Genomic DNA, 24,994 nt, shown 5'->3' with positions numbered 1-24,994 from the left:
TCAACATACTATGATAATTTCATTGTAGTGTTTCACTGTACGTAGAAGGTATCACGTTGAAATGACATACATGTGTAAGATAACTAATGTGATAACTACTGACAAAAGATCTTTGTTGCATCAAAAGCATAGTTAAATTCAGCCTGCTATTGTCCTCGGCTGGAAGGCTGCCAATTCACAGCAAAGTTGCTCAAAATATCTTTGGTATATTTTTAGGATCTGGCTAAAGATAAAATGTCGACACCATTTCCATAAATAAAAAGCCTCTATCTGTACCTTGGTGCTCATCAGACATCAATAATCAAACATCAGAGTTAGTCCAAAAGTACAAAAATATGCATTATTATTCCCCTACTACTATTCCCCTACACTACCACAATCCCAAATATATTGGAAAGTAAGCCTGTCATGATAATAGTAAGTCTATTACCCGCACAATATTTATTGTTGTGTGTGCATTTTGTTGGAGTGTCTTTTTCCTTATTTTTCATTGTTTTTGGCTATGATTGTGGTTTTTGTTGACCATTTAGATTGAGAGTCCATTTTATTTTCATTGGGGTGTTAAATACGTTAAATGCTCTTGAGAATGTAAAGTTTAATGCTTTTGATACGGTGTAATTAAAAAATAATGACCAAAAACAAAATAATGTTGACATTAACCTTTGAACTTTTAACTTTAAATGTGTTATTGTGACAGGCCTATTGATAAGTCAACACATTTCAGACCAATCAACTGATCAACTGATATCATCTCGGTAAGATTTTTTTAACTGATTCCTTTCTGATTAATACAAGGGTGCCCAAAGTGTAATAATATTACGATAACATGTGTTTACATGGGTGTACATTCTTTCATTTTCAGTATGTGGCCCTAGGTGGAAAAAGTTTGGACACCCTTCCCTTAGTGGATGTCATGAGCTCCAGCACAGCTCAGGTTGTTACCACCTTTTTTAAAAATTTCCTCCACTTCACCTCCCTGTGGGCCTTTGTTGGTTGACCCTGGCTCGACCCGCACTATTTTTCATGGATTTCCTGGCTGTTGGGGAGTTTTCCGCCCTCCAGTGTCATGGCGTCTTCCTCCTAAGGGGACCGCTTGTCTTATCCTCAGGAAGGAAAGAGCTTGGACAGTCTGACTGACGTACATGCTGATGCACAGATTTATAGACTGTGTGAAAGAGGACCGCACAGTACGGCTGCAGAAATGCTATATTTAAGATCCAGCCAGGAAAGTTCCATTCGCCAGCCTCGACATGAATGATTTGATTGCAACCTGATAGACAGGCGAGGCGCTCTTCTGCCTTGCTCGTGCAAGCTAGCACAACTAAAATAATTGCAGGTTATGCCGATTCCATTTCAAATATTGATTAAAATAAAAAAACATTTGAATATAAAAAAGATGAAATTACTTGCTTTTGGTGGTTCAACTATGAATCCAAACAAGTTATTTAAGTATTTAGATTACTGCCGAATACTTTTATGATCAGAAGTTGTGTGGAAAAACATTTGAACACCCTCCACCCCCCACCCCCACCCTCCATTTTTTTATGCCGCTTATCCTCACCAGGGTCACAGGTATGCAAGAGCCTATCCCAGCTATCTTTGGGCCGGGAGGCGGGGTACACCCTGGACTGGTGGCCAGCCAATCACAGGGCACATATAGACAAACAACCATTCACACTCACATTCATACCTATGGACAATTTGGAGTGACCAATTAACCTAACATGTTTTTGGAATGTGCGGTGAAAACAAACTCCACACAGAGATGGCTGAGGGTGGAATTGAACTCAGGTCTCCTCGCTGTGAGGCCTGATTGCTAACCACTCGTCCGACGTGCAGCCCAGTACCAGAGTTTTTCTTACTATTTCCTATCCAACAGAGGTCGGCTATAATGCAAACCTTTTTAGCAAACATCTATTGTCTAATGGCTATTATCTGCTGACCAATCAGTTGGGCTCTGTCATTCATTTCTAACAGTAACACTGCATTATTTGGATTTGATTAATGAAAAATACATTTCAGAATCAGCTTCGATCAGTCAACTTTTGTCTGATTACTGTGGAAAAGGCTACAATTGGCCAAAAAAATTGGTTGGGTCTTAAAAAAACGTGACATCTTGAGACAGTGACAGAGCAGTTGGCAGGTACAGACAGTGAATGTGCTAAAATTCCTGACAATGTGAAATAAAGTTTGAATGTTTCTTCAGTTAAGCTGAAGTATGGAGGAAGACAGGAAATCCTGCCCGTCTGCTCCTGATCTTATCACACTGCAATTTGTACGAGGCGCTCTGCATTCCAACCAGGTGACGGGGACACTGAACGCACATCCAGACCGGTTCCTAACTGCCCTTCCCCCCGCATTTGCTTTTATAGGCAATGCAGTGCACATATCACTCCTCTGTCCATCTCCTAAGGTTGACGGCACCTTGATGCACGGGTTTGTTTTCAAGCCGGGTCGGGTGGCACAAGCTCAGGAGCTTTGAAACGTATACACCCACAAAAGCACTGGCCCGCCGCCTAGATGGAGATCTAACAGGCGTACAGAGTGTCTGGCACCGTCACCACACTACTTTAGACGACTGGGCTCTCTCCCCATCTGGCCTTCGCCTCCGCCGGCTCACCTTGGCTCGATTAGTCAGCGGGCGCTTGGGACGGCTCCAAAACATCTGACACATTAAACGGAGACATAGAGACATAGATACACATATACACATACATATTGTCGTTCCAGAAGGACAAATTTGACTTTGCAGGAGAGTCCGGTGAGGAGACAGTCACTTCAGAAATGTGAAGTATCCCAGCAGACATTACATTTGATGAGAGATATTTCCTGTCGTGGACTTTTAAAGCACACAGAACTCACTTCAATTGATTTCTTTTCAATGCACATACGATACAGGTGAGCTATGCTAAGACCGCTAGCCGCCCACATTAGGGCTTTACGAGATGCAAGGCTGGCAGTCAGCGCGCCGTGCCCCTGGCTTAAAGGCTTGGCTGTGCTAAAAAGGGCCCAAGTTATGCACCGCATGACCGGACTCAAGCGGACATACTTGAAGGAGAGCAATCGAAAAAGTCGGTTTGTCACAGAAATTTGAGACTACCCTTTTAAAAAGGGACATACTTTGCAGCACTGTGACGGGAACATGTCATAACATCAGACCATCAGAGCCGGCTGGCCCAATAGGCAACAAAGACAGAGGCTTAGGAGGTGTGACCTCCATAAGATACCCAAAAAACACAAATATAAGTACAATAACCCTTCATTTATCATGGTTTTTTGGTTCCAGACTCTGCCATGACAAGTCAATTTCCACAATGTAAGATTCCTTATTTATAAATCAAATATTTTGTAATATGTTTTTTTACATTATGAGAGCCCTCTAAACATGAATTAACACCTCTATAGTCACCTTTGCACTCCTATTATCCAATATACTATTTGTATTATAACTAAAATAAGACGTAATACTGTATAGACTCATATCATCACATCTTTGAATGCCTTATATTTTACTTTATATCATTTAGCTACTTTAATGCTTGAAAATGCTTAAAGGCGGCCTATTTGGCTCATTTTTTGGCCCTTTGTATTGAGTTGTGGACTCCTATAGAGCCGCTACCCACGATAACCTGCATAGACACCTTTCTAGATCTTCCAGAATCTGCACCCACTCCAACTGTATTTCCTTGGATTTCCAAAACGGTCTCTTTTAATTTATTCCACCCACGGCCCGCCTCCGGGCACACCCACTACGTTCTGATTGGTCACACTCCATGCTAGCACGCCGAAATCTTCATAGTGCAGTAGAGCAGGGGAGGGCAGGGCTACAGCTTGTATTCGGGAACGCCGATATAACGCACACTGTGACATTCCAGCGAGCGCTCAGAGCCATCCCAAACTTCTTTCAGGGCTCACTTCCAAATCTGCAAACCTCATTAACTGAAACTGTGATATACTTTGACACAATAATGCAACATTCTAGCAACATTTATCGGTCAGAAAAGTGGAAAAGGCATAATAGGTGGGATTTATTAATTCATATATTTTTGAAAACCTGCCAGAGTGAAGCTGCAAAACTCAAATGTGTTTTTAAATATAGCTTAGTTATTTTATTTAGTTTTTACTAGTGCTATCCATCAATTACAACATTGAATCAAGTTAATCACACACATTACTCTGTGATTAATCATGATTTATCACAATCATGATTTGATTTTTTGAAGCAAGCAATTTAATGAGGTAGGTTTTATCTATTGGAGACAATAGACAATGTACGCTTGCTTACTTAGGCCCCGTCCACACGAGGGCAGGTATCTCATAAAACAAAGTTCTTTTTCATCCACACGAACCTGCAAATATCTGGCACTAAAAACAAAGGTTTTCAAAACCTCCAGCTAAAGTTTCTATTTGAAGAAAAATCAGGTTATGTAATTAGGTATGGACTCAGATAACCAGAGTTTACATTTCCGAACATGACTGTCTGCAAAAAAGTATGCTCTGACGTCACACATGCGACCTGTGTTTATAGTATCAGAAACAACAGGGGTGCCCTCTGAACTACGCACAGAGGAACTATGGGGTGACGTTGTGGTCAAACTTAGTAATATAATAAAATTGCGTTGTTACTTTGTAACACGTTAAGATTTTAGTTTTATACACAATATCGTTGTATTGTGTAAATGTAGCTTATGATACAGCCAAAGTGTGTGAAGGAGAGATATCACAAGTTTTTCCTTCCTGCAGCTGTCAGACTCCAAAAATTGCTCCAAAAATCCTGTACAGTAACTATGCAATAAACCGTGCAATAAACCTGGCTAGACCAACATGGACACAGCTGTAAATAGTGTATATAACGTCTTCATTTGTATGAGCTTGATTTTGTACTCTACTCTTGTGTGCCATTGTACGTTCGCTGCTGTAAACCTGGCCTTTATGGGACTAATAAAGGCATATCTTATCTCATCTTATCTGTGGGTTATTGCGTTCAAATTTAAATATTTGAATGTTGATTTTTGTATTCAGAATTTATTATTATAATTATTTAGTCACTTATTTACAGGATTTTTTTATTGTGCAGTTTGATTTTTTTAATTTATTTATAATTTGTTGGTAAATAGTAAAAAACTAGAGCATGTAAATTACAGATGGAGGTACCTGACCTGGGCCACCTCTGTAGGTAAGGCTGGCTCTGCGTAACGTTGTCCTCATCTGACCATCAGCTCTTCCGAATCACTACCTACATCACTCGCTTGATGTTGAACCTTTTCTCACCCTGACGGCAGGCAGTTGAATTAATCCACGCCTTGAACAGGCTTTGCAAGCGGAGCTCACCGTTGCTAAATATGGGCATAATAAGCACATTTTGCGCCAGGCCCTCCTGAAATGTACGTATCGACTTGCAGAGATTGTGCACACAAATTAACGGCCAAGACTGCAACCTCTGGCATGATGGAAAATAATTTTTACTCACTTTTTTCTCCCCCAGAGTTCATAAAAATGACATACACATGCATCATGGCCAATTACGCAATTTAGACTATGACGTTAACAGCAGTAAGGAAAACGTACTCCATCTTGGCACATAAACAGCAACTTGCAAACAGCCTGTCATGCGATGGGGGTGTCATTTAACTGAGTTATGCATGGGTGAAGTACAAACAGACAAATCTAATGATTCTACAAAGGATGGACCCTCCAAAAATGACGCAGAATGCCACCTGTAGATCAGTGACTGAGAGGAAAACAGGCAGATAGCTGCCAAAACATGACCTTATACGACATCTGACCTCAACTTCCTGCAGCACCTTAGATAAAGATGTGAACAGGACAAACAAATACCGTACACCTTCTATTGTGAAACACTCTAAATGCACAGTGTTCCTTTCATTGTATTGATATGTATTTTTCTAAATAACTATGTTCAATTCAATAAAGTAACAGTGGATCCATTTGGGAAATAATGTGCTTTGTTTTATTTAAATATAATATAGAATCAATGTATTTCATTATCAAATTGGGGAAATCCCAACATCCATGTTGAAGCTTCCAGGGTGGCTAGTTCGCTACATCCCGGGGGTGTTGCAAGCATGTTGTTCTGTCATTTTGGATGAAAGTTAAGGGATTTATCCAGCATATGCATGTGTCTGTAACCGGTTTCAATGTATACCATGGTATGCAAAGGTCACAATTTCCAAACTTTGAAAATATATAGTCTGTAATACCGTACTACGGTGCTTTGTCATGTCCTGTGAAATGGGCTTCGATGTGCTGAAACCATGGGAATGAGATATGATGCCAAAAGTCAGGCAACTTAACCATCACAACATACTAGCTCACACTGACATTAGCTGCCCTTAGCAACAAGTGTGTGCCCTGGTAGAGCTGCCACTTAAAATGTAAAAATCACAAAATACACTAATATACATTATTAAGTGAAGTATCATACTCACATGAAAGATTCCTTCAAAAAGGGATACACATTTAGAAGATTTACTCCATTTAGGTTTTCCTTGTTATACACAATGGCAGCAGCACGAGGTGGCAGAACTCGTCATTTCACCGCTATTGCCGATCGGTCAACATATTACTCATGTCAAGGCTCACCAAATGTGGAGAAGTGATTCAGAACAAGACAAAAGCGGAGGATACGTGGTTTAAACCATTTACTCTCCACTGAAGGACACGCAACAACTACTTAGCAACAGTTGCTAACAACAATCACATGACCTGGAAACGGAAGTGAAACTTGGTGACGCATGCAAATTAATAACATAACGTAACATAAAGGTTGTTTTTAATCATTATTTATGCTGTGACCTTTTTTGAGCCATTGATTAAGCCAGTGATTGCATTTATTTGCAAGAATATATTCACGGCCTTGTGACATGAGTCGCAAGATTAGTCACCACAGACTGCATTAAAACCGCATTTTATTTATTATTTATTAAGAAATAATTGGGTAAGCATTTGTTATTTATTTACAATACATGTGTTTCACTTCCTTCATGTTCTATGATATTATTTAACTCATTTCATCCCAGACATTTTTCAAAAGTCTTCCCTCTCTGTGCCATTTTTGATGATTTTGACAGATTTTTTTAAGGCACACGAAAGCTTGTGGCCTTAGGCTGTATAGACATGACTATATCTATAAAAGAACGATTCGACTGATCTTTCATCCGAAAAAAGTTAGTTTCTACCTTTTTCTGCTCCATTGTATCAGCAGTAGATGTTTCGGCAAAGTATAAGTTCCCAACAAAAAAAGGGACAAAAAAATGCTTTTTGTAAAAAGATACATTTCAAACAAAACTTTCACTTTGACACGAATTTAGCCATATATATTTAGCCAAAATGTCTAAACAACGATGTATCAACAAAAACACAAAAAATGGTTGTTTTAAATGAAAATAAGTTTTTTTTAGCAAATATCACACCATGAGGGGCGGCACGGCGGACTAGTGGTTAGCGCACAGACCTCACAGCTAGGAGACCAGGGTTCAATTCCACCCTCGGCCATCTCTGTGTGGAGTTTGCATGTTCTCCCCGTGCATGCGTGGGTTTTCTCCGGGTACTCCGGTTTCCTCCCACATTCCAAAAACATGCTAGGTTAATTGGCCACTCCAAATTGTCCATAGGTATGAATGTGAGTGTGAATGGTTGTTTGTCTATATGTGCCCTGTGATTGGTTGGCGACCAGTCCAGGGTGTACCCCGCCTCTCGCCCGAAGACAGCTGGGATAGGCTCCAGCACCCCCGCGACCCTCATGAGGAAAAAGCAGTAGAAAATGAATGAATGAATCACACCATGAACGTGTGTGTGCATGCTGGTGCATGCGGGCGCATTTCCCTTCAATGCCAAACATTCGCACAACACAAGTCCAAGCCTTTTTTCACTTCCTGGTTGCTGAAGAGCTCTCTTTATTAAGGTCTTCTAAAATGCACTTCTGTCACCTTGTAGTTGTTTTTTTTGGGGGGGGGGGGGGTTGCTTTAAACTGCAGCAAATGAGCTGTCTGATATTGTGGCGTTGCCACCACAATAGGCTGAGTACAGCATATTATTTGACAAAAGTTTTAAAGTTTTGTTTAAATTAAGCATTTTCAACCTGAAGAATGGCTAAATAAAGTAAAATTTAAATATAAGGCATTTGGAAGACGCATTCAAAGACGTTGTGTTGACATGTAGTATTCTACCCTGGTTGATAGAGGTGAGCAATGTTATTGTAATGTTGAGCGCCAGACTTGATGGGTGGAAAAACAGGCTCTTATCTCAAAACAGGCACAATAATACACTACTCAGCTCCCCTATCACCGGAACATACGAGTTAGTGTCTTACTTATATCTCATAGGTCTTAATTTCTTTTATTACTGTATATCTACTATATTGGGTCATACAAGTGTAAAGGTGATTATAGGGTGTTATTTCATGTCTTGATGGCTCTTAATTTTCAAACGTATTTTGAAAATAGTAAAACGTAAAGAGATTTTCTACATGCTAACTATAAAATTATTCCTTCATTTATCACAGTCTGGGTCTGGGACCAACTACCTGCTACAACCAATGGATTGCTGTATCAAACCACACTATTAACGTACCTCTATGTGAAACAAACTACAGGCTTGCGCCAATGCTAAGTCGGTATTCATGTTGTGTGATTGTACAGTTGAATATTTTGTTTTACACATAGGTAAATGATAATAGCATTCGGTTATGATGCGATCTGGAGAGTACCAGGTTCATCCCTCTGTCGGAGGTCGGTCTGTGGCCTACAACAGTATGGGGTCTACTGCTGTAGAGTCTGATGCCCAATGGAGGCCGAGTCCCTTTGTGGGAACAATTCCCCTTGAAATGAATCCAAGTGATAATTGGATTTGTAAGTACATACTGTAGATATTACACACATCCATGATCGATACACAGAAAATGAGGGTGTTTTGGGGTGATGGGTAGATTGACAGGTGTAGAGAATGGAAATGAACAGCTGTTTGCACTGCGCTTTGACTCTGGTTGAATGAATGGTCTCACAGACAAAGACAGGAAGCATTTTTACTCAGAGAGCACAATCAGCCCCTGTGTGCCCTGCTGTAATCTGATCCAGGAAGGACCAGCTAGCATGATACGACGCAACCCCCATGCCCCCTTTATGAATATACACAGAGTGACACATCATTAGGTACATCTGGACCGAGGCTGGACTATTCTAGAAGAAGTGTTTTTCTGGAGACCTTCATGATCCGGGATGATTGTTTTTTGTCCCCACATGCAAGGTCCGTTGCCAACACCACCAGAAAGGCTTGCTGGCTATCATTCATTAATTTACTTTCCTTTACTTACTATTACTTCCTTACTATTTACTTCCTTTCTTTCTTCCTTTTTTGACTTTCTATTCAACCTAGTCAACTGTCCTTGTGGGACCCCCCTGAACAAAGGGATTAAAAACCACTGGATTGGTTTCTTTAAAGCACAAGGCGTGAGGAGTCTCTAACAATAATGATTAAAAACAAACTCAGATTTCCTCAAAACATAAGCACATGGCCCTGAACATGATCCTAGACACACATAACAACAGAAAACAATTATTTTATCTATTTCAAATCAAATCAAGTCAAGAGAATGTTGACTTAACATTTTAGAAATAGCACAAAAATGAGTTTATATATTCACACACCGTTGGCCTTATTTATTTACTAATTCATTTTGACTGCCACAGATCAATTTCTCACTCACTATTATTTTTACAGTTGGTCGATTAATATAATTGCCCATGGCCAATTATCCACCTTCCTACCACCCTACTACCACGCCCTGTGATGGGAATCGTGCCAGAAAATCGTAATCTCATATATAAGCAAATAAATTGGCATATTTTCCGAGAATGGTCCATCTGTAACGTACAATGCAAATATTCAAATGGGACCTATTATGCTTTTTCCACTTTTCTGACCAATAAATGTAGTTAGAATGTTGTATTCTCATGTTAAATGATGCCAGAGTTTCAGATAATGAGGTTCGCGAATTTTGAAGTGAGTCCTGGAAGAAATTTGGGATGGCTCAAAACGCTCGGTTTCAAAAGGCGTCGCGAAACTGTTCCTTTGTGAAGTCACAAAGGGGCGGACTTCCTTGTATAGGTGTGGCTGTAAGCTCTCTGCCCTCCCCCAAGCTCTGCTTTCTCCGCCCCTTTCCCCAAGCGCTGCTCCTCTGCTCCCCAATTCCTAAAGACGCCACCATCAGTGGTTGGAGTTCCTGGTTCCCTACCAGCAAAAGAAATGAATTTTAATCTGTCAACGGCAATTCACACTGGACTGTTTTGTGACCATGGACCAGTATGGAGCTGGACTAGCTGACAAACTGCTGCTGAAGCCTGACGCCTTTCTAGCGTTAAGCAGTGAGTAACAATTTATTAGTGTCCTAACTGTGTTTATTTTGTGTAAGTCATGGAAGAAAAGCGCTTGCATACAGGTAGTGGAGTTGCTAATAGCCATTTCCCACCACAATTAGTGGCAACATTCGGTTACAGATGCTGTAGAAAACCTCACGCTATGCTAAAGCTAAATGCTAAAGCTCCTTATCATTGAGAGACGTCCTGAAGTCACCTCTTTTCTTGAGAAATTTCAGACTGTCCCGTCTCTAATTCCAGATCGGATTCGGGATCCAACAAAATTGTTGGTACCCTCAGTTAAAGAAAGAAAATCCCACAATTCTCACTGAAATCACTTCAAACTTACAAAAGTAACAATAAATAAAAATGTATTGAGAATTAAACAATCAAAATCAGCCATCACTTTTGAATTGTTTATTAACATAATTATTTAATATAATACAAATTAATGAAACAGGCCTGGACAAAAATTATGGTACCCATAACGTAATATTTTGTTGCACAACCTTATGAGGAGATCACTGCAATTAAACGATTTCTGTAAGTAAAACAGGTATTTTGGCCCACTCCTCGGGAGCAAACTGCTCCTGTTGTCTCAGGTTAGACGAGTGTCTTCTCCAGATGGCATGTTTCAGCTCCTTCTACAGATGTTCAATGGGATTCAGATCTGGGCTCATCGGAGGTCACTTCAGAATAGTGCAACGCTTTTCTCTTAGCCATTCTTGGGTGCTTTTGGCTGTGTTGGATCGTTGTCCCCTTGAAAGACCCAAGACCTGCGACTGAGACCAAGCTTTCTGACACTAGACAGCACATTTCTTTCCAGAATGCCTTGATAGTCTTGAGATTTCATTGCACCTTGCACAACTTCAAGACACCCTGTGCAAGATGCAGCAAAGCAGCCCCAAAACATAACTGAGCCCCCTCCATGTTTCACAGTAGGGACAGTGTTCTTTTCTTTGTAGGCTTGATTTTTCAATCTATGAACATACAGTTGATGCGCTTTACCAAGAAGCTCCAGTTTTGACTCATCTGTCCATAGAACATTCTCCCAGAAGCTCTGTGGCTTGTCAACATGCATTTTCGCAAATTCCAGTCTCGCTTTTTTATGATTTGCTTTCAACGGTGGTGTCCTCCTCGGTCGTCTCCCATGAAGTCCACTTTGACTCAAACAACGACCAATGGTGCGATCTGACACTGATGTACCTTGGCCTTGGAGTTCACCTTTATTTTCTTTGGAGGTTGTTCTGGTCTCTTCTGGAAACAATTCCAACTATCCATCTCTTCAATTTGTCATCAATTTTCCTCTTGTGGCCACATCCAGGGAGGTTGGCTACTGTCCCGTGGACCTTAGACTTCTGAATAATATGTGCCACTCTTGTCACAGGAATTTCAAGCTGCTTAGAGATGGTCTTCTAGCCTTTACCTTTCAGATGTTGGTCTATCATTTTATTTCGAATGTCCTGGGACAATTCTTGCCTTCGCTTTCTGTTGTCCGTGTTCAGTGTGGTACACACCTCGTCACCAAACAGCACAGTGACTATTTGTCACCCTTTAAATAGGCAGACTGACTGATTATGAGTTTGAAGACACCTATGATGTCAATTAAAGGACACACCTAAGATAATCATGTGACTCTGGTCAAATTGTTTTCAATCTTTTGAAGAGGTACCATCATTTTTGTCCAGGCCTGTTTCATTAGTTCATTTTTTTATAATTATGTTAATCAACCAAAATTTAAACGTGATGGCTGATTTTGATTGTTTAATTTTCAATAATTTTTTATTTATTGTTATTTTTGTAAATTTCAAGTGATTTCAGTGAGAATTGTGGGATTTTCTTTCTTTAACTGAGGGGTATCAACAATTTTGTCCACGTGTGTATATGGCTGTATGTTAAAAAAAATCACCGTTTATAATCAACTCCTATACCGTTAGCTAGTGGCACAAACCAGAACTCCTTTTACGTAGTCGCTACTGTGACCAACCACAGAGCAGTGGGTGTGCCTGGAGGCAGGCCATGGGTGGAATACATTAAAACGGACAATTTTCGCAGAAACCATGAAATCCAAGAAATAAGGCTGAATAGGCCCAGATTCTGGAAGAACTATAAAGCTTTGTTTGCTAGTTTTTGTGTGTAGCTGCTCTACAGGAGTCCACCACTCAATACAAAGGGCTGAAAACGAGCATAATAGGTCCCTTTAAACTGTGTGAGTTTATTTTCTTAAGTTGTGAATTATAGTCATGTGTCTGTTAATTTTCAATAGCCGTTGGTTTGAAGTACTTCTGTTTTAAATGCAAAGTACAACAATGAATCAACCCTCCCCCACAAAAAAAACCTGCTTGACTATAAACGTAACCTCAGCATTTATCCCCCAAAGGCTCCAACCTTCCACATCACACTTGTGCGTGTTGAATACTGGACCAGAATTAGCTTCCCAAATATTTGTGATGTCAGGACTTGTGTCTGAGCCTGCCGCGCAAACTGAGATCGTCAATGAGCATAGAAAGCGTTCACACTTTGATCAATGAGCGTGCAAGCCGGCTGGAAGTGTGTGTCACAATGAAAGTGTAAATAAATACATCACCCTGCTCAAACTGAGCCAATGAGAAGATCAAGAGCCTTTGAACTGCTGAGGGTGGAATGGGTGACTTCAGTCAAACTGTAGATATTTTACATGTGGCATTCTACATGCTGTATATACAGTAAGTAGGGGCTGTAAAAAAAAAATAAAAATATGTTGTTTGGCTTCTTTTTTATTCTGCAACAGCTTTTGAGACAGTGGAAAAATACATGCTTTTAAACACACTTTTCCCCCATTGAAACACTGACATAAAGATGCAATGATTCATTGGTTATTTCAATTACAAAGAAAGTTTCCATTTCCATTCTGTTGCTTTAGGGGCCATCCATAATTTTCAACATTTTCACGAGCGTCCAAACCGTACTTTTTTGAGCAACCCCTCCCCCTAAAAAGAGTACAATCCCAAATGAAAAATGTTGATAGGTCCATGACCAACTGACCCAATACAGCCAGGAAATTCGAACATATCCAATCCAATAGTGTTCTCTGGCTGTATTTTGGGACTCTGGTCAATCAGTCACTGCCCATCAACATTGTATTGAACATGAACAAGATAAAAAATTATATCAAATGCCTCTATATATACGTATATATATATCGGACTCTGATATATCGGAAATTCGCTCACAACGGACAGATAAAAAAAGAACCAATTTTTCTGTAATGCATTTCCAATAAAAATTCATTGCATATATCGGATTTTTTATAACAGATTTCGCCTATTTCGGACAAAATCTCCAGTCCCGTTCCAATTTCCCACGCATAGTATATCGGATGGCCGCATCGTGGCCTTTGATCCATCTTTGATCCATGTTCACAGCCAAAGCTGAAGATTATAACATCTTTGTATGAATTACAGACATGTACATGAGCATGTACAACGAAATACAAAAAAAAATTCTCAAATCTGTAGAAATGCCTTCTTGTTGCTATTAGCGAGGTTTAGAAACCAAACGATAAACGTAAACGCAAACGATAATGACGTCACAGGCTATTGAAATGTATGGAAACTTGCCGACTTGTCAATAGCCTGTGACGTCATTATCGTTTGCACTCATGTACATGTCTGTAATTCATACAAAGATGTTAAAATCTTCAGCTTTGGCTGTGAACATGGATCAAAGAAAGTTCCCCCATGGCATTGCGCGTCCGTGTAATGAATGTGGCGGACATTTTCCGGTATACGCATATAACGGATTTCGCTTATATCGGACAAAACCAGTGGGAACAATTGAATCCGATATATCCGAGGTTTACTGTATTTTTCTTTCAAGAAAATACAAATGTATTACAAATTTGGTCTTTTTGTATTGTTCTTTCTATCAAATGATACATGTAGAAAAGTCCTGATGCAACAACTGTTTTCCACAGGATTTTTTAATCAAGGGAATACTTCTTGTATACACACATGATTACTCAAGGAGCAGAAGAGTTGCCCATGGTTTCCAAAAGCCTGAGAAGATATAATCTTCTTTGAAATGATGGACACAACCCTTGAACTCAACTCTATGCGAAGTATGCAATAAAGATGCCACAACTGTTTTGAAAAGGCTTAACAATCACACCTATAGTCTAGTCAGTGTATCACAGGAAGTGAAAATCACATTGATTGTTACTGCACTGTCCACAAAGTCAAATTCACCACCACAGAGTCATTCAGAAAATGGCAATCACAGCCAGGTCCATGCCCAAATATAGAAAATAAACACAGAGCTGGCGAATATATTCAGGATGGTCGGTTTAGTTTTGATCTTCTCCATTTTCGCAACGGCACTTCGGAACAAATCCGCCCTGCTCGATTCCTTCGATTTGGAACCTTTCCAAGCCGCCTGGCCAGCCGGGACAGCGTCCTTCCGCTTTCTTTCCGAACGCACAAAGCAGTAAACATTGATGTATTGTTCGTATGCATTGCTCTGTGAGCGATGAATGGCAGTAATTCTCTTTTTGATGAACGAAAATAGGTAATCGAAATCACCGGGGTCGGCCATTGTCTGATTGTTGTGTTGGAATGCGAAGCACGTAGAGCTACGTGGAGTATCGCGTGGACTGGTACGCTCTCGCGCGAGCATGCGATGACAGGGGACCAGTCTATTAGCGCTAAAATTTGACTGCGTCCCGCGGTTCGAACATACAGACATCGACATTTTCTGGTTTTCAAAAAAGCGTACGTTGATGTCTTAACCCCCTCCCCCCCCGTACGGTTTGTACGCTCGTGAAAATGTTGAAAATTATGGATGGCCCCTTAATGGCTTGTTTAACAAGTGTAAATGAAAAAAAATTATAAAATCTGGACCTCACATAACTTAAAATACACAGAAATTATTTCTGCTTGGCTGCTGCAATCGAGCACACGTGAATTATTAATAATATTTTTATACGGAATAATTTTACATGCAGAAAACAATGTAAAACTATTGTAAATGACAAGTTATTTTGCAGTCACATACACACATAAAAAATTAGTGAGTCAGCAATGCGTATGGTGATTTGTTTGGCTACGCAATTTGAGTTACAGTACAGGGTAAATGAACTACTTTGTTACACGCAATACATTGTAGTGTACAAAAGTCATTTAAAAATCATACAAAGAAATTGTACATTTATTGTGACCAGACGAGACACTTTAGTCCTAATCTAGTCTCAAATAATCAAGGCAATTATACCAGTATCCAAAACACACTTTTGAAGAAGACCAGGAAGACAAGTGCATCATATACACATGCACTATATACTCTAAAAAATAAACTACTGCAATGTCCCGTCTATAAGCCGCTACTTTTTTCTTTGGAGGAAATCGCAGGAGGTCATTACTGTATAAACCTCAGGGAAAAATGCAATGTCAAGTGTACAAAAGCCCATTGTTAACAGAAATGTCCATTCAAATGTGTCTATTAGAGGACTATCTATTATTCGTATCTATGTCCTGCTACTCCAGGAGTTTAACAAGAGCCTTTGAATGTTTGTGTAAGGCAAGGCGGGGCAAATTTATTTGAATACGCTACACTCGAGTTAAGTGTTTCACAGAGGAACACCGTAAAATGAAAAGGTGTTTAACATGGTAAAATTTCTCATGAAAGAGTGCATGCTGAGAGAAGAGGCACACATATTGAAAGGATGTCTGTTATTACAGAAAGAAACTAAAAAACCAAGACTTGAAAGTTCAAAGTTAAAAGCTCAGTCGTGTCTGTTTTATTATTCTGTTTATTTCTATTCTGTTTGTGTTGCGGCAGCATCGAGCGTACCTTTTGGCTCACCCAGAGAATTAAGTCACCTCAATAAGGTGACATTTTTTCCCGATGAGCTCAGGCTGAGATGAGAATGAATGTCTGCGTGAGGAGAACATAAACAAGCTGTTGGATGAAGCCCTGAGCGAACCCCACCATACCTTGAGAGTGGACAGGCCGTCTCCTGTTATTTTTCCTCTCAGGAAGCCCGAGACGGAAAATGAGCAAATTTAATTTGAGAACATTAATTCTATTTATTCTTTGGCGGAAATGAGGTGCTGAGTTGGGGGAGGAGCCAGCAGCTTTCGGCACAACAGAAACCAAACACCTTCCAGCCGCCAGCTCTGTAATCGCCACCCGACACAAAGAGCCTTTCTCGCCCCTCACTGTGTTTATTTTGTGTTCAGACATTTATTTTGTGTAATCGTGCGCCTCGAGATACGCCAGAATGTGAGCGACGAAGGGAAAGACTGAGAAGCCAGTGGGAGGAGGAATCATTTACACAGCCGCCTGACCTCGGGGTGAACTTTTTCTCCACTAAGTAGGCCACAGACGCTTTGGAGATTTGAACAAATACCTGAATTTTGAGCTCTAATTTTCAATCTTGTAAATCATTCATATTTGCAAGGCAGTGTGGAGGTTTCATGTCAGGTAACAGGCCCTTTACAGATGGGAGGTGCTCCTCATACATTAAAGAAAACCAACAGGACCTAACATGAGCAAGCACCTTGTCAACTGAGGCAAGCAAAAACTCCCTCAAACAAACTGCTCGAGGCAGACAGCCGTCTCAAATTGAATCTCGCTTCAATCACGTTTCATCTCAGTTTTTGCTTGCCTCCGTCAAGATGGTTGGTTCCAGATCCGATCGTGATAAGTGATAAGATTTGTTATTTCCAAATGAATTATTTTCACAGCGCATAGAAAACCTGATTATATGTTTTTTACACAATCTTGCAAGATTAAAACGTGACAAGATTTCTCATTCCGAAAAAAAATGTCTCATGGGCACTCAGAGAGATTGTCATTTTGTTTCAATGTACTTTTCTTAAAAGTAATGTTAAAATATCGCCTTGCCCCATTCTCCTGGACCCGATCTTGTGTATCATCTCTTCTCATGTCTCGTGACACCCCTAGTTGTTAACATTATCAGAGCCCTCTGGACATCATTTAACACCCCTATAGTTACATTTACTTTGGAGTGGATGCCTCAGGTTCGAATCTCCACTAGCAAGCATCATCGGTATTCGTCAGGAAGGGCACCCGGAATTTAAAGGGCTCAAGCCAAAAATCAGTATGCGGACCAAAAAGATCTGCTGTGGCGACTCCGTAATCGGGAAACAGCCGAAAGAAAAAACAAACGTTCCTATTACCCAATAAAAAAACTGAGCGGAGGGGGGGGGGGGGGGGTGACAAGGGACAACTGTACCGGGTGTAACTCCAAAATTCAGTAGCTCTCTAATGCTAATTTTCTTCTACTTCTTCTTTTTACAATATTTTGCACGTGTGCCTTCTGGAAATGGTGCCAGCTTCCAGGACACATTTGCCCATGGTAAAGTTGACCTAATCCTATATACTGATGTACTGTATAGAGCAGCTGTTCACAGCTGTCAGGACAGAGTGATATCACAATCATTATAAAAACAGATGATTTATAGCTTGACGTAGGACATTTGGAAACATTGCAATGCACAAATGTGTTTTTATGAGAATTGTTTGGAAAAAAATTGTATCATATTCACTGGTTCCCAGAGGGCTGCATCATCTAATGTGCACAGATGTCGCAATCTCTTCACTAGATTTGTCGGTAGTCGCTTTATTATTATTTTTTTATCTTCATGGGGTGTGAGTGGTTGTCTGTCTATTGCGATTGGCTTGCGTCAGTCCAGGGTGTACCCCGCCTCCTGCCCAAAGTCAGCTGGGATAGGCTCCAGCATACCCCGCCACCCTAGTGAGGATAAGCGGCATATAAAATGGATGGATAGAGGAATACAACAAAGTCTGATCCCTCCTGCCTTCTTAGATGTCTTCTTATTCTCTGGAGTTATGATGCCATCAACAGGCTACATTCACACACAGTCCTCTTGTGTTCATGAGCAAGTCACAAATGTATTTGTGGCAGTCCAAATGTATTTGTGGCAGGTAAATGATACTGTCTTGTAACAGCTACGCCACAAACATGGCGGACATGCTGTACTAAAAAGGCTACAATTTGCTATCATTAGCACAGCACAAAGTCAGGTTTGCTCATTTTGTGACAGTTGTAGTTCAAACTGTTTTCATTTCACCAAAAAAGCTATACCAATGCATTATTTTGCACCGGAAATCCAAACAAATTCTCATAACAACGAGTCAGCAGGTTTCAAACAGGAAACTTGGGAGTTTTTCAGAGCGCAACAAAAATAAAGTGTTTTAGATTTGCACGCACTTTATTATGACTTCAAGTTGGTGCTACGTTTTATAGAAGCATCCAAGTCTGCATATTTCTAAATAAAGGTGAGAAGAAGAGGTGCACGCACTGGGGAGTTTTGCTGTCTGATTGCATTTTTTCTACGGTTTAATAAACGAACCAATGTACGCAGTTTGGCACATGCTTGGTATGCATTGAACATTGCTCAACTTTGCGACCTTTCCAAGGAGTATTTCTCTTTCAATTCATGCATATTCTTGCTTTGCTTCTGGTACAACTGAATATTTGCCCTACTCCTTTTTTTTACACCGCCGCACATATGCAGGCTTTGCCATTTTATAGGCCCAGGGCCGCACTGCTCTTTGGAGAAGAAAACATTCATTGTAACCTTTTCTATTCTCTGTGTGCCGACGCATACGTGCTTGGGTTATTTTATCCGCCCACCATTGTTTAGTCCTATTGCTCCAGGGGTACGTCCATACTGTATGTGTTGGTACATGCATGTACATAAGGGCCGGCTAGTTCCCCACACAGATTATCATCTCCACAATTATGCAACACAGTAATCCCTCATTTATTGTGGTTAATTTGTTCCAGACCCGACCGTGATGAGTTCCTTATGGAATATTTTCATAGTTACAACATGGATAACGTCTCACGGTGCCCTATATGATGTGCCTCGCGATTGGCTGGCGACCAGTCCAGGGTGTACCCCACCTCACGGCGAAAGTCAGTTGGAATAGCATACGCCCGCGACCCTAAAGAGGATTAGCGGCATAGAAAATGGATGGATGGACAACATGGAAAACCTGTTAAAAGCCTTCTACATATGGTTTTCAACATAATGAGAGCCCTCTACACATGAAATAACATCCCTAAAGGAATCTTTACACTCATATTATCCAACATCGTAGACATCGTAATATTAAAAAAAGCCATGATTAAGACTCTCGAGTGGGGGGTGGACAGGAAGTGATGCCGAGGGTTCAGATTGATGGCCGCAAACAGTATCCTGTGTTGTGAGATCATTCAAACCTGCAATGAAAAAAACAGCTGTCTGGTGCTTGTGTGTCTCTTTACTCTATGTCTCTATTACAAAACAGCACTGACTTTTTTTTTTCCTGTTTTGTCTGCTTTTTTTGTTTGTTTAATGTCATTTCTACAAATTAACTACAGGCCCCAGGGCCAACCTTTGGATACCCCTGCTTTTTATAGCACTAGTTCGGGGTTGAGATGTATAGGAATAGATATAGTATACCATGTCTGACGACGACAAAGTAACGTTCAGCCTCTTTTACACAGAGATTGCACAACATTGTCTTCAAAGCAAGTCCACATAACAGTCCTTTGTTTACACAGAATCTTATCTTCAGCCCACAAACTGCGGCCCCTTTGATAAAGTATTTTGTACCAAAGCATCAGTGTTATGAATACTTGTGTTTCCCTGTCCCATGTCTGATATGCTAACCAAGGCCTAACAATGGAGCTGAAATAACTCTAATTACCTAAATGCAGTATTACATTCTGGCGACTAATCCATTGCAAACAAATAGCCCGTGGTGGCCTAGTGGTTAGCATGTTGGCCACACTGTCAGGAGATCTGGAAGATCTGGTTCGTATCTCTGTTGGCTCTGTCTGTGTGGCGTTTGCATGTTCTCTCCTTGTGTGTGCGTGGCTTTTCTCCAGGCACTTTTTTCCGAATCTGACGAATCTGCCCGGAGTTTTGACACCCGTTGGTATTGTTATAGTCAACTTTTTCTCTTTCTCTTTGACTTTATTCTTGTAAGATTTGGCGCAACCTAATTTTCCAAAAATTACAACTTTATTCACTGTTTGTTTGTTTCCCATACAATAGTGCGACTAAAACACACATTTTTTTTCTTTCATTCAGTATTTCAACTTAATGCTCCAAAAATGATAATTATATTATATTATATTATATATAATAATTTTCTTCTTAAATGTTCCTCTTGTAATATTATGATTTTATTCCCATGTTGTTTTGACTTCATTCCCATAATATTTTAACTTTTTCAATTTTCCAAAAAGTTTTATTTTGTTTTGTTTCTCATAATATAATGACTTAAAAAATAATGTTTTTTCTTTAACAATTCAACTCAACTGTAGTGGTTGGCTCGCCAAATTATTCTGCAGGCAAGTGACAGTGTGTTTGCCTTGTATGTGCCTTGTGATTGACCGCCTTTTCCACCAAATCATCTGGGATAAACTCCAGTCCTACATGACCTTGAAGAGGACAAGTTGTAGAACACGGATGGATGGTAGCAAAATTTCCAGCAGGAAATGGCGCAAAAGTGTTTAGTGAGTTATTTTCCTAGAAACTGACGCAGTTCATAATTTCTCCTCCAATGCAGCTATTTTTAAATAGTGACATTGAACATTTTAGTGTTCCAAGTTAGCTAAAAATAATTCACTTTGATCATTTAAGGAGAGAAGAGTTGCTCCAAAAGTGTTTTCAGTACGCAGTATATGTTTCTGTTTCTTTCTCTGTAAAGCAGACAATTGAAACCTAATGCTCAGGCTCACACAGACACAAACGTTGACATGAGATCTGGGAGGCTCGGCGGCCAGGTAGACAAAATGTCACTTTACATTGCAAATGTCACCTAAAAGTTCACAGATTCAACCCGGCGACTGCGACCAGTCTGGTCCAAGCATACTAATACATGGAGATTTTCCAAGACTGAGGCAGGCACCACAAGACTTCAGGGGAGGCCACACAGCTTGAGAGGAATAAAGTTTTTAAAATATGTTAACTTTGGTTGTGTCAAAGGCAAAATAAATCAATTTTTATGGTGCACTCACACGAGGACATTCATAACCTACTGGACAATTTCCCGCTGTCAGATGGCGGCATTTTCACATTTTTTTGTCCATGGCAGACAGAAAAGCAAGAGCAACGTCTAAATACGTGTCTTTAAAAAAAGTAAAAGCGTTTAAAGTCACCCCATGACTGATGAAAAACTTCCACCTTGACTCTTCTGTCGCCTTTTCATGATGACATCCTTGCACATCGCACTCCAGGCATGACCAATCAACTTATGTTCAACCGTGACGGTAGCCACTGTGGCTCCTTTTTAAAGTATACTTAGATCACTATTACCTTGGAGTACTATTATTTTGGAGTACCGGTTTAACAGATGCCAGTCAGCGTGGCTGTGTTAACTTAATGAGCAGGCACTGATCTATTAGCCGGCCGATCCTTGCACATGAAAGCAACCTTATTTACCTCCGCAAAGGTCCCCTTTTGCACTACAAGACTGACAGTTACCAATCTCGCTAAGGCTAAAGCTAAAGTCTAAAACTAGCAGGAGCAAAGAGCCAGGCAGCAATCCACTGTTAGCACCTAGATGACTAATGATGCAGGTCATGGCATTGGACAACCATCCATTTTCGGTCACTTAAAAAAAAATTGACAGGTTATTGGCTAAAAAACTGGTGCACTAGAATTTAAGCTGGTAAACCTCACTCCCTGGACTTTAGAGATGCACTGGACGTTGGGTGGACGGTCTGGGTGTTTAGCGTCACTCTCATTCCGTAGACCTTTGTTTCAAGCCAGAAGTCAAGGCAAAATAGAAGGCTAGCTGAACCAGGGGGGTTACAAGTCCTCCTATACACAACTGACATGTATGTCTACAAACAGGTAACTTTCTGTCCAAGTAACCAAAAAAAACGTCCAAAAACCCATCCAGAGTAACATAAACAACGCCAATTGCAATCCAAAACAAACTGAAAAACAAATAAAAAGTCCAAAAACACACTCATCTGCATTTATTTCGCAGACAGAATGGTTACATGACACAGTGGGACAGAGCTGTTAGGTATTAGTGGGCCCAAGCACAGTTCGCCCTTACTTCCTACAGTGAGCACCGCAAAATATGCGCCAGAAGATCCGTTTTCGTGGGAGTCGTAGAGGCCCCAACTGTATTATATTCTCTGAAAGGGGGGCTCACTGTGCCCTGTATTAGAAGGGATAAACATTTCCCATGGTTCTAAATGTGACTAAGGACTAACAGAATACATGTTTGTATCACTTTGGAAGGCTAACGTGGTGACTTTCCAGAGTGTTTTCCACGGTGAGTGGGCGAGCTCACACTGGTTTCAAAAAGTGACAATGTAAACAGACTCACAATTCTGGGATAACGCTTCTTTTTTTCAAGGGGTGGGGCATATTCCGCTTCCAGAAGAAAAAACACACACCAAAAACAAACTTTGCAAACATGGAAGACGACCAAACAGCCAGGAATGTTGGAGTGTACAGCACATTTTGTAACACGTCTTTCCCAACTCCAGTCCCTACCCCCCACTTCCAAGCGACGACACCCGCATACAAGTTACTCTTCAGCGGGGACTTTTCCCCCAAGAGTCCGTCAAGCTTGGTCCGCATCCCGCCCGTGTGTAAAGCCACACTCACACGCACCATAAACACCAACCGACCAACCGTTTCGCACCCAGCCATGTCCAGACGGCCCAAGGCAGTTTTCAGCCCACTAAAGACTAAAAGTTGAACTGAAGTGGCCTCTCAAGGACACTGCTCTGTCAAGCAGCCTCTCCGTGGCGACGCGCTCTGGGTGTCTTTCCCCCGCCGTAGCGAAGTCGAGTCAAAATGGTGGAGAGAGAAAACACAAAAAAAAGCAAGAAAGACTTTTACCTTTTTGCTGTTTCTGTTGGTAAATCCGCTGTACGGGTTGACTCCTGCTCTTGGCGGTACGGAGAGCAGCATTTTTCTCGGCGCTATGTCCGGAGCGGCGAGCACTGCCCAGGCTGCCAGCTGACGTCAGCAGCTGGGGAAGTGAGAGCCTGGAGTCCCGCTGTTTGACTGAGAGTGGTGCTGCTGCCACAGGACACAGGCCGGGAGGAGGGCGGGGGAGGACGGCCGGTGTTGCTGACGCCCCCAGAGTCTCCTTCGGACGGCTTCAGGTGGTCTCTTTGTAGGCACAGGTGTCCAAAGTGCGGCCGGGGGGCCAAATCCAAATCATGAAAAATACGGCAATATAGTGTAATATTACATGGTATCATCAATGTACTTGTTCTTGCATGAACACAGCATATACGTATAGCAAACGTTAAAATGGGGTTCTATTTTTTAAGAGGGCTTCATAGTCAAAATAGATGTGTCCCAATGACATACATGTTCATACTAACTTGTTTTCTGGCGTTATAATGCACAGAAAAGGGAAAGAAATATGTGTTTATGTTTCATGTAAAGATTGTGAGTGATGGGCAAAATTTCCCAAAAGTGCAGTTTAACTTTTAACTTAACTTTAACCTCTGCTGTTTGGTTCAATTGTCGCCAGATTGTTCCCTGCTCCTCCCCGTTTCGTGTATTCCTTCTGGTGTGTTAGCTTTATATGTGCCTATTGTGTTTATTGGTTCCGTGCTTTGCTATACCTCCAGCTGCAGGTTATTATTCATACCTGCTTGGTTTTCAGCAGTGCTTTTCGTTACTTATTGATTTTTCCTGCTATTTCAGTGTCTAGCAGCACCTTGTGTTTTTTAGATTTTGCCCGTGGCTTGGCCCGGTGTGCTTGTGTTGGACTTTTACCTTTTTGATATTTTTGTATTTGTCTTTTTCCTCTGTGGAGGACTCCTGTTATAATTAACTTTTGTTAACTCGGATCATCTTGTCTCTGCATCTTGCCATCCTTCACAGTGGCTTGTGAGAGAATGGTGATTAATCATGATTAATTAATTTGAGAACTGATTAATTTGACAGCCCTAATAATACTACAAGAATAATGTCAAAATATTATTGGAGTAAATTGGCAAGTTTTGTGAAAAAAATATTTTTAAAAAAATTTTTGGTGGGGGGGCTGACAAAACAAATATAGTCCATCCATTCATTAATTTTCTATGTGGTTGCGGGGTATGCTGGAGCCTATCCCAACTAATTTCAGGTGGGAGGCAGGGTACACCCTGGACTGGTCACAAAAATAAAGCTACAATATTAAAAGAAAAAAAGTCAGATTCTAACCTGAAAAAAATTGCAATTTTTTGAGAATTAAATAGTAATATTATGAGGAAACACAATGTAATGTAACATCATTTTAAAGAACAATATATTTAAAAGTTGTAATATGATAAGAAATGAATATTTAAAAAAACAACGTTAAATATGTGGGAAAAAGAGCAAAAGTCATAGTTCATACCTTTTTATCAAAAAGGCGACAATTGCAACTTTCTTTGGCTCCATAGAGACTTGTGGTGCAACTGTGTTAGAACTACAGAGAACTACAGAGTCAGCCGCTGATGACTTATAGTTCCTGTTTCCATGTATTGGCAAATAGGCTACTTAAGGTCTTTTTGTAATTAAAAATACATTAAAATACATTTGGACAACAAGACATGCCCCATATTGTATATACATACACACACATGTTGATTTCCC

The 24,994-nt window shown here is 40.6% G+C and overlaps 1 protein-coding gene across 2 annotated transcripts in view; it reads right to left on the bottom strand.

The window, feature by feature from the left end:
- Positions 1 to 23,420, bottom strand: part of LOC131105850 (RNA-binding motif, single-stranded-interacting protein 2-like) — a 60,867-nt gene extending 37,447 nt beyond the window's left edge. For both annotated transcript variants that reach the window (XM_058054266.2, XM_058054267.2), the window contains exon 1: positions 23,258 to 23,420. In XM_058054266.2, coding sequence (XP_057910249.2) covers positions 23,258 to 23,329 — 72 coding nt within the window. In that variant the 5' untranslated portion in view covers positions 23,330 to 23,420. The remainder of the gene's footprint in view (positions 1 to 23,257) is intronic.
- Between the last annotated feature and the right edge of the window lie 1,574 nt (positions 23,421 to 24,994).

The sequence above is a fragment of the Doryrhamphus excisus genome, linkage group LG18 (genome assembly GCF_037039965.1).
Source record: "Doryrhamphus excisus strain RoL-2023G ecotype Guam linkage group LG18, RoL_Dexc_Guam_v1.1, whole genome shotgun sequence".
In the NCBI taxonomy this organism is placed as follows: Eukaryota; Metazoa; Chordata; class Actinopteri; order Syngnathiformes; family Syngnathidae; genus Doryrhamphus; species Doryrhamphus excisus.
Note: the sequence above shows the minus strand (reverse complement) of the source record. Positions and strands in the feature narration are given on the sequence as shown.